General features: G+C 29.9%; 1 protein-coding gene across 2 annotated transcripts in view; it reads right to left on the bottom strand.

The window, feature by feature from the left end:
• Window positions 1-11,595, bottom strand: part of LOC115235101 (nose resistant to fluoxetine protein 6-like) — an 18,118-nt gene that overhangs the window by 3,188 nt on the left and 3,335 nt on the right. Inside the window, exons 1-6 of one of the 2 annotated variants that reach the window (XM_029806683.1) lie at window positions 4,119-4,296; window positions 3,863-4,018; window positions 2,881-3,101; window positions 888-1,096; window positions 414-669; window positions 1-33 (exon numbers count right to left, since the gene is read on the bottom strand). In XM_029806683.1, the coding sequence (XP_029662543.1) occupies window positions 1-33; window positions 414-669; window positions 888-1,096; window positions 2,881-3,101; window position 3,863 (720 nt within the window). In that variant the 5' untranslated portion in view covers window positions 3,864-4,018; window positions 4,119-4,296. Of the gene's footprint in view, window positions 34-413; window positions 670-887; window positions 1,097-2,880; window positions 3,102-3,862; window positions 4,019-4,118; window positions 4,297-11,595 lie in introns of those variants that run through there. The other variant, XM_029806682.1, reaches the window with a different exon arrangement.

Here is an 11,595-nt window from a genome sequence, read left to right as displayed (position 1 = left end):
TCTTCCTAAGACGGACCACGATTTACCTAAAAACTGTTCCCAAAATTCACGCATATTTCCAAATTAAAATAATTAGCGCCTATCTAGATCGATAATAGTGATCGATAATAATGATCGATAATAGTAATAATCGATTTATAGTGTATGTGTGTGTATATATCACAAACAAAATTTTTATTTATAAAGTAAGTGTAATATTTAAGAAATAACATTTTCTATATTGTATGTATGATATATTTTAATAACATCTTTTATTTTAAATGCTCTATTTATATTTTTATATCCAAGAAGATAACAATCTCCTGCAAAATTATATTTTATTTGTAAAATAACGTTTAATACACACACACATATATATCTTTTTATATATGTTTTCTACATATTCGCCTCTTTAAAAATTGATAACAATGTACCTCGCTCATGTAAGTCCGGTTCATGTAGGGAATAAAAAACGCCGCCATACTCTTGTGAGCTATAAGCAGTAGAACGCTGTTTAAAAATCGAATACCATGAAGCGACGCTATGTCGCCCTGCGGTCTTTCCAATGAGAAAAGTTTCTGAGCGTTACGTTTCAGAGAGAATGATAAAAGCAATTCACTGGCTGATATTTTGTAATGATCATAATACGCAGCTACGAGAGTCAGGATGAACACGGCGGCGAAGAGAAGACTGTGGAAAGTGATATGAAAATTATATCTAACTTTTGAAAGTTTAATTAAGAGTCGGCAATAATTATCTAGTTCGGGAAAGAAGCGAATTTAGAAAGATTGGCGGAAATTTATTATAAATAATTGAATAAGTTTCTGTCAACATTTTAATATTCGCTTATTTTTTACGGGATATGTCATAATGCAAGTGCTTTTCACAATTAAAGTATTTTTTTTTACCTGGTAGCGATGGTCGCTTTTGATAGAACAAGTTCCTTTTTCACTTGACACATCTCTTTGTCCACATGCAGCCTAATTTTGAGACCAGTTTGAGACGTGTACTTGGAGATAGCATATTGAAGAGAGGCTTTCACGTCTTGGGCTGTACATGATGCGGGTGTGCATACGGCCCAATTTACTGTGCTAAAACGCGGTACTCTGTGACCAGGCTGAATATCAAAATAAACGATGTCAAGTCTTAATTTTGCGTTATAGTACAAAGCTGTCGGTTAGATTACAAAGGTAAATCTGCGCCGCAACGTAGACAGATACTTAGAATTATATATTACCGAAAAATTAGATATATATATATAAGCGATGTAGGAATCTTGTAAATGTTGCAATTGATATGAAGTTGATAAATTAGTTTTTTGGACATTATTAATAATATTTTTTTCACTATGTGACACAATATTATTTCTGTTTCGCCAAGTAAACTCATTTCCATTATTTTTTCTGCACGCTAATGCTCTCTTTTGTAAGTGTTTGTAAAAAAAAAAAAAATTACCATTAAGTATTGGCATCAGAAATAAATCTTTATAATATATTGAAAAATATGTAAAATCTGCAGAACGTTGTTTGAAATGTTAGGAAAACTCGATGTTTATTATCATGATTACATGCATAAATAGCAAGATAATAGGATATTTTTATTTTTCAAAGATTCTCTACAATTTCATAACCGACCTTCACAGCAACGAGAATTTTAATATACTTGTCGCACAAGCGCTTTCGAAATTGTATTTACGGAAGTCTATTAAAGCATTCGATTATAAGAGGTGTATGAATAAAGCAAACGGAGATGCTTCATAAATCATATTTACAAGATCCTTATGAAGGCGGAAGGAATAATTTCATTCAGAAAATAATTGATGCATTAAGCAATAATAATTGATACGCCTGGTTTCGCCGAGACGAATGATAAACAATGATAGACATTAGCATTAAGCCAACACGCAACCGATTGTAACCGATTGTCAGAACACAGACGTAATACCCAGTCATGATATATTATTATCGTAAACCAGAAATTGTTAATATCGAAGCAAAACTAATTCTTTGTGTAGTTTATATAATCCACGGTATGATGCAATTCATTGTTTAATTGAAGCATCTGATTACATATGACATATGATATCTATCGCTACTAACAATGTTACGCAAGATTCTTATGATACATGCATTTTTTGCAAATTTATTCCTCAATCGAGGAATACATTTGCCACACCTCGTTTTTAAATTTAAATCAAGTTTTTAGATAGTTTTCAAGTTTTGGGAGTAAATCCTTGTATTAGTCTTAACTGTTCTTTCTTGTACGTAGTTTGCCGTTTCGTACTGTTAAAATTCATTCTATGTCATTCTGTGTTTTCATCGTGGTTGTTTGTCGAGTGAACGTCTTTTATTTGTCGACATCCGCCCGCGTCGCTGTCTTTCTCTTTCGATTTACATAAATTCTGCGGCACGGATTTATGTGTCTATTACATATTCATTAGGGATTAAACGTGCTTGGTGATCCATCGAATCATTAAAATGCCGCGAATATTACTCAGAAAGAAGAAATATTTGTCAAACAGAAGGCTTAGATTTTTTAAACTCGATTTTAATTTTATTATCCATATATACGAATCTTATCTTTGTCAACGTTATTATCAATCGTCCGTGAATAAATGTCACTTTCGTAAAATGTTTTCGTGTGAATGTACGTCGTCATAATATTTATCAGAATGTTTGCACAAGCTGCTCATATTATCGCAATCTCGCGTTGTCAAAAGTAAGGAGGGAATAATATTTAAGTGACTCATACGACAAGACGACTTTGATATTCTACGTGCCGAAGCGATCGTCTGTTTTACTTACGAAGGTGAGATATCGCGATAAGAGGCGGTTATTAATTGCGAAACGATCGATCAAACCAATTCACGTAGCACATCACAAAAATGTACATTATACTCACGTCGGTCATGTTACTGCGGAATGCATAGTGCGAATGTAGCAAACGATGCAGATATTTAAGGTCCGATCGGGACTGATCGACATCCAACTGTAGATACGCCAGACAATATTGTCCTCGAATGCCATTCTTGCCCTCGATACCAACGCACTCGTCGAAATCACCGAATTGATTAATATTTCCGTTGAGCAGACCGGAAGGTATTTTCGCGGTCGCGTCATACACTAAAAGATCAATAAATATTATGAAAATCGAAAAAGTTAGACGAGCCCTTCTCTGACTATGACGGCGATTTTATTGTGAGCTAGTCAGTTTCTTACGCAAGTGATTAAATTAAGTGATTACATCAGAATAATGGTATAAAAATATATTTAGATATTGTGTATAATTATTTTGACATAGTCTTTATATAATTTTTTCCTTTATAGAAAATTATATTAGATTTACTAATAATTTGATCTTACATTAGATACTTTCAAGAAATTAATCTCTTACATTTTAAAAATTGCTTGTGTAAAATACACTATTTTAATCAAACTAGATTATAAGATCTCGGAATTAACATCCGCGCTTTTGCGTTGAAGTGTTAATACGATTAAAGAAACGATTATAAACTGATATCGATGTATATACGTACATTGTAAGATAAATATTCAAACAAAAAGAGAAATCTGGCACCGACCAATATCTCGAAGTAACCATTGCCAAATCTCCCAGTCGCGTACAGAATAGCGACTTAATGTTCACTTACAAACGCTTTATATAATAATACTAGTCGATTGTGAAAGATCATTAAATATAAGTTTATTACATTTTCGATCATTTTCAATCACTTTAAGTTTGATTAATTATATTTCAAGGAAGAATTTCTTAGACATAACGCAATTTCTATAATTACTGCTCCCATAATTTAATTTTAGTAATTTCTGGCTGATATTACTTGGATTATGTTTCTGAAAATATTGAAAATAGATGATTGACTTACTTTTGAGAGCCCATAGTGTAAACTTCGCGAGTTCCTCGTGAAAGATATCAGAATGTTGTTTGCATTCTGCGCTGACGTCACCTGCACCAGGATCATAAGCAGGAAGGAAATGCAACAATCTACGTGCCTCGAGATCGATTTCTTCGGGGAAATTTTCTGAAAAAAGTCAAGATAAGAATCTTTTTATTATCTCCGATATCGAAAATCTCGAATATTAGCATATTAAGAGAGTTATGTCGTATTAAAATATGCTCACACTTATTTAAGAAAGACTTTAAGAATCTCTCGTTCTTTTCTTCTAGAATTAATATATCGCGTTGGGGATTCACGTAAATCGCATGAAAACAGCTACGTGCCTCGGCTTCAAACGTGAGAGCAAGAAATTTTATTGACGTAAAACCCCGCTCGTCTGACATTGACATGATAATGCGAGAGAGCCATTAAGATACCTCCCGACGTGCCTGTCGTTCGTAAACTGCGTTGTAATTTACGATAAAACGGAAACAAAATTTTCGGATAAGGCCGACGCACGAGTCGATCAATATAATTCCAGTCGATGTTAATAGAATAGTTATAAGAAATACTGACTCATAGATGATATAAGCACTAATATAATATGTATCTGAAATATGATTCAATCTCTACTTTGCAATATTTATATGTGACATGGATTGATTTTTTCAATTTGAAATTTTGTCGCTCTTTTTTTATCTTTCTCCTTCTTTTTTATATATATAAAATTTAAAAAAAAACTTTAATTCACGAGGCAAGATTTTTACAATAAGACGAATTGAAAATTCATTTCATAGACGAAATGATGAATTAATTTGGCAAAATTGAGCGTGGTAAGGATATGTAAGGTCGTTGATCTATACCGAATGACATCACAACTTGTTAAAAAATTAGAGAAGGTTAACATGCGAATCTTTTTTTCTCGAAGAATTTTCAGAGTGTCATTGAACGGGCATTATGCATAATTAGTTAGCTCGAAAAGAAGAATTCTTAAAAATTTATAATATGTGAAGAATGATTATATTATATAATCTGTGACAATAAGATAGAATCGGACTTTAATGCGTCATAGGAAGCACGCTATGCATTTTTTACATTCGCGAAAGAAATAAAAAGTTTTGTACGCGTTTATATGTTCTTATATGCGTTTCTGGGAATGATTAAAATTATTCTTTTTCTAATATTATTTTCTATACATCTCTCTCTTTCTCTCTCTCTCTCTCTCTCTCTAAAAATTAATTTATGATTTTTTAATAAATGACACAATATAGTGAATGAAGCAACTGTGATATTATTTTATATATATATATATATAAACAGAAAATTAATACGTTACGAAACGCACGATAATAATCGGCAGCGTTAACTTGTCGTGTAAATGCGGTGATATTACATCTTCTATCGCGGTTTACGATGTCTTGTTGTACAAGTAATTAACGCGTAGACGAGGAGGATCAGATACAAGTCTATGTATCTTCATTAGCTTGTTATTAAACGTGTTCCTAGGCAGTTGCATAGCTAACTGGTTTAAAAAACAAAATAATTTAAAATTTATTCGTACTTAGAAGAGAACATCTCTTTTTATAACATTTACTGGTAAAACTTATTAATTTTATTTATATCCTTTCTTGTTACTAAAATTGTGCAATATGTGTGTATAATTTTTTGCAACAAAAATGTGTCTTAAATTATTCTATCTGTTGAAAATAAATATCAAAATGTATTCTCTATTAGATATGGAGATTATTCAGTATTAAAGTATATTACATAATTCGGCAAATCAGCGTACAGCAAACGATAAGAATTTATGAAAAAAATTATCGTCTGTTATAAGTTTATTCAGATAAAGAATTAAAAACATCATATATATTTGATATTGCAAACGAAATGTTTATCAAATCAATGCCACGTTACGAAACATTGTATAAATATTGGATGAGAATCCTCTCTTCTCCTTTAATTGTATTATGTATGGGTGCATTCCATAGAACGCACAGAGGTGTCCTTGTTTATCCGTTACACGCACTTTCACGTATGCACAGTCATATAAATCACGAACCTGAGGTAATTGACACCTTTAATCGAAGGTCACGTACCGACTTGCATCTCGAACTCTCGTTGGAGCATCTTATTGTTCAAAATACGACTCAATGCGCTCAAGAGAAATTACGGATTAACTATTTATTCTTCTCAAAATCTTGACCTTTTGCGAGATATACTTTTGTTTAAAACTCGATTTTATCACTTCCTTTTATTCTATTTAATTATATTTTATTTTTGTTTAATCATATATTCATGCCATTTAATCTATTTTATGTTATTTTATATTTCCCGAAAATTTTGATAAGTTTTAACTATACCGATCTGGGGTATCTTCATTTTTTCATAGAAACAGTTCAGTTCTTGCAAAGGCAATGTATGGTTAATATAGATTTAATTATTTTAATTATGACACTTTTAATTATGGTTTCGAGATTTTGGATATTAGAGATTTCAGGGATTACAGATTTGCAAGAGCAGAATACATTAGGTACTTCTTCTTTTCGCAAAATGTTAATATAGTACATGGTCGTTAAACAGCTAATTATGCGCTGTAAATAAATTTAATCGAATTTTAATCAGCCACCTTGATTCGACAATTTGTGATCGACCCATTTCTCAGAAATTTTTCTCATATTTTTTTTATTCGTAAACTGCGTTGTAATTTACGATAAAACGGAAACAAAATTTTCGGATAAGGCCGACGCACGAGTCGATCAATATAATTCCAGTCGATGTTAATAGAATAGTTATAAGAAATACTGACTCATAGATGATATAAGCACTAATATAATATGTATCTGAAATATGATTCAATCTCTACTTTGCAATATTTATATGTGACATGGATTGATTTTTTCAATTTGAAATTTTGTCGCTCTTTTTTTATCTTTCTCCTTCTTTTTTATATATATAAAATTTAAAAAAAAACTTTAATTCACGAGGCAAGATTTTTACAATAAGACGAATTGAAAATTCATTTCATAGACGAAATGATGAATTAATTTGGCAAAATTGAGCGTGGTAAGGATATGTAAGGTCGTTGATCTATACCGAATGACATCACAACTTGTTAAAAAATTAGAGAAGGTTAACATGCGAATCTTTTTTTCTCGAAGAATTTTCAGAGTGTCATTGAACGGGCATTATGCATAATTAGTTAGCTCGAAAAGAAGAATTCTTAAAAATTTATAATATGTGAAGAATGATTATATTATATAATCTGTGACAATAAGATAGAATCGGACTTTAATGCGTCATAGGAAGCACGCTATGCATTTTTTACATTCGCGAAAGAAATAAAAAGTTTTGTACGCGTTTATATGTTCTTATATGCGTTTCTGGGAATGATTAAAATTATTTTTTTTCTAATATTATTTTCTATACATCTCTCTCTTTCTCTCTCTCTCTCTCTCTCTCTAAAAATTAATTTATGATTTTTTAATAAATGACACAATATAGTGAATGAAGCAACTGTGATATTATTTTCTTAATGATATATCAATATTTTTTCTAGATATTATAAAATATTGAAAAGAATTGATTTTTTAGATATTTATAGGATTTTCTGATACTTATAGGCTTTTTCAATAATATACATGTTACATACTGTATTGGTGAACTCAGATTGAATTGATTTCAAAAGCGCAGACATGTGCACGACAATATCTAACTATAGAAAGTTGCAACATGGTCTCGCACAGTTATTGCAGTTATTGCATCACGGATGCATAAATTTTGCATTGAGAGGTTCATCAAATATACTAAATGATAAATGGTATGATCTATGATTTCTCTAATTCTCTAATTATATATATTTCTGATACTAATATATTTTTTGTAATATTTATTGATAATCAATTAAATTATTATTTTTCGATCAAAAATTGCGAGCTCGTGATAGTTTTTAAGCTTTATGATCAGTCTTTCCGTAATAGCGGACGATCGACCTGGTTTCCATTGTTATAACATGATACAATTTTTTCTCGCAATAATATGTGGCAATTGAATTCAAAATAAAGCCGGACGTTTAGAGAGAACGAGCACGACGTGATGTCGAAACCACGACGACGGTCTCCAAGCAAACGAAATCACTTAGCATCGTGGTTTGTTTGCTCGATTAACTATGTAACCGCATAAAATACAATACGCGTAAGTACAGTGCAGAGGGGACAGATAATGCGCATATTTTCACGTACATTATCGTTATTTTATCACGTTATTTAATGTTTTATACATGTATTATGTTTATAAATTCTTTGACTTATATGTATGCGCAACAAGTTCAGAATTTGAATACAGCAATGTATCATAACAGAAATGACAGCTATTGCGTAAGAGTTGCACAATAAGCGTTTATTTGTTTTGCTGTTAAATCGCTGATTCTATCAAAGGAAATAAGTGATAAGATAATCTCGTATTTTCGCGCATAGAGATGAATTAAAATTGAGTGCTATATTAAAATTAACATATTAATTGTCAAACAAGGCGCTGAGAATAGAAGGCAAATAAGTGACAAGAATAGTATTTATATGAAAGCTAAAACTACTTTCACGGAAACATCTGCTATTGAATTTTTTGTCGGTACTTAATTGAAATCTTTTCACAAAACGACATTTATGTGTGTGTCTGACTTTCTTAGCAGTTCTCACGTATGTAGGTCTCGTTATAACTATTCTAATAATAGTGACCTTGAATCTTCAGACTACCGTGTTCACAACCTTCCTTCGGTCTATGGATAATAATGCTGCGTCGTATACCACGTGCGTTGCGTAATTAATGTGCGGTAATATTTACTTTCCTTACGAGTCCACGCTTCTCATAAAGAGCCGCGAACAAAGTCGTGGCAGTCCTAGACGAAATTTGCCGCAATGTGTATCAGTTAACAACGTATGATGTGGCAATAAATGAGGTTGCAACGCGCGTTGCAAACAACGACTTACAAAGCCAATTGTATTAACATTTCTGCTAATTCTGATTAATTCACCTCCTTACTCCATCTACGGCTAATAAATAGATTTATAATCCAAGGAAGAACACGATAAATTTTGTTAATGAAAGATTAGTTTATATATTATACCATTATTATACGCTTTCGTAGTGAATGCTGTGGCAATTAATAATGTTAATAGTAATATTGTAATATTATTAATCAAAAACAGTTTATTTTTTTCTAGAAAAAAACGCTTTAAAACAAGCAAAACATATCTAAATTAAAATAAATTAAAATATATATTAGTAATGAAAAAGGATTAAAATATGATGATATATATATATATATGTAATATAAAACGGTATAATATAAAATACGAAAGTCGAATATTTTATAGTTAATCAATGAAATCTATTAATTTTTTTCTTAGGTCATTAGAAATCTTATTAAATGTTGTTTTTTATTCGCGATGTCATTATTAAAATTATTGATGTTCTTATAATTCTGTAATTTAGCACTTTAAGACGTCTGATTGCTGTCGCCTGTAGCCATAAAAAACCCGAATTAAAAAGTGAATTATAAAACACAAATTGAACCATTGATAAATTATGATCAAGGTCTCGGATTTTTTTTTTTTTTGGGAAACCTGTCAATTGCTGTTGAACTATAGAGCAAAGTACGAATCAAGGTGGATTGCATTCCCTTTTCAGCGGAAAAAAATAAAAAATATGAAACATATATGTATATAAAGATACGTAAAAGAAAAGGTAGCATGGCATTCAAAAACCGGTTCTTCGACAATTTTAGAGTGATAATCCTTTGTTCAATGCTGAAGTCCGATCCTTGACTAACCGGAAATATCTTTTTATAGATTGTATATAATGATTCCGGTCTAACCGGATCTCGTTAATTTATATGTACGTGTATGTGTCTCGGAAAAATAGCTATATATCTCATCGCTATAAAGACTAATTTACTATATAGATTGCATGTTTTATAAAAAAGTGTGTGTTTTAAATTTATAAATATATATCATTTTTATCTCCTATTTTCACATCGTATATTATGACGTTTTCGAAATTTTTTATATCAGTAAATATATATTTAAATATTGTCTTAATGTGTGTGTATGTCTTCAAAAGATTTTTTTTTCAATATTTTGTTAAATATCTTTTGTTATATTGCTGTCTTTCCTTGCAATATTTTTATTATCAAAATCAATGATTTTTATTTATCAAATGCAAGAATAAAATTGCGATATCGACTTATATTGCACCATCAAGATATAAGCCATTCGTCTAATCCGTGAAGCGTAAATATATAGCCAAAAAAACTTTCAAACTGACATAATCTTTTCAATATTGAGAAAGATATCAATCATCAATTGTGAACGGGGACACATTATTATATATTAATCCTATATAAAAAGAGAAACTATTTTGGATAAAGTTTATGCAAAATTTGGACGCTATATGTCAACGAGAAATTTTTTGGATCTTTTAATAATTGACGATATCAAGCTGTTTTTTAATTTCAAATTTTTTATGCGTAAATCAATATTCTTTTAACGGATATGACCGCATTCATGACTCATCTGGTTAATATAGCAGTGTGTAATTTTTTTTTTTTTAATGGCATTACGTGTGCGGTTTGTCGATGGGAAAAAATTAAATCAATTAAAAACATGATAAAAGTCAAGTATTCATTAATATCATTTCCAATTACACGCGATATCTAACACAACTATAAATTTTTAAAATAACATAGTAATTATTTTCGCATTCAAACCAAACCATGAATATTTTTCAATGCTAATATAATTTAATATTTTTTGTTAAAAAAACACGAAATAAAAAAAGAGAATAAAATATAAATTATAGTAAAAAATTCAACACAATGCTAAAAGTCAGATGTAAAAATGTGATCGATTGATACTAGTTTCTTTATAAAAACCAAGTTTGCTTCGTAGGAGTTTATTTTATTTTGCGGGCATTGTAAAATGTTTTATTGAAATATATAAAGATCCTATGGATAGAATACCATTCATCATGGTCAGATTTTCATGTCGCGTCAATAACTATATGTCCATAATTTGCGTGCAGAACTGGTCGTCGAATGAGTCGTTTAGGATTGATAAGATGTATGCAATTGTATTTTTGTCGTGTTTCGTCAAAATGCAGTCTCGTCGCATGAAAAAAGTAATAATTTTTGTTATTAATAGGTGTGAATGAATCCATCGGCGGGCATAATGATATGAGAATGCAATATATATTTTTATTGAGATAATGTTATGTATATTAATAGAATACGTATTAATAGGAAACGCTGTGTTGTGAAATTATTAATATTACATCTAATATATCCACACACAAATTTTGCATTATATCAAATCTGTTTGTGGTGCATTATGAATTTTATCCCAAAAATTACCTAGAATAATAAATTTCAGATACTTAATAATAAAGTATTCATCTTTCATACGATTTTAATATAATATATTAACATTAAGCGCAAAACACAACGATTCATATGATGAATGACATATGTTAAAACACAATATATATATATATATATATATATATATATATATATATATATATATATATATATATATATATATATATATATATATATATATATATATATATATATATATATATATATATATATATATATATATATATATATATATATATATATATATATATATATATATATATATATATATATATATATATATATATATTGT

Source organism: Formica exsecta, unplaced genomic scaffold, assembly GCF_003651465.1.
Source record: "Formica exsecta isolate Colony F162 unplaced genomic scaffold, ASM365146v1 scaffold21, whole genome shotgun sequence".
In the NCBI taxonomy this organism is placed as follows: domain Eukaryota; kingdom Metazoa; phylum Arthropoda; class Insecta; order Hymenoptera; family Formicidae; genus Formica; species Formica exsecta.
Note: the sequence above shows the minus strand (reverse complement) of the source record. Positions and strands in the feature narration are given on the sequence as shown.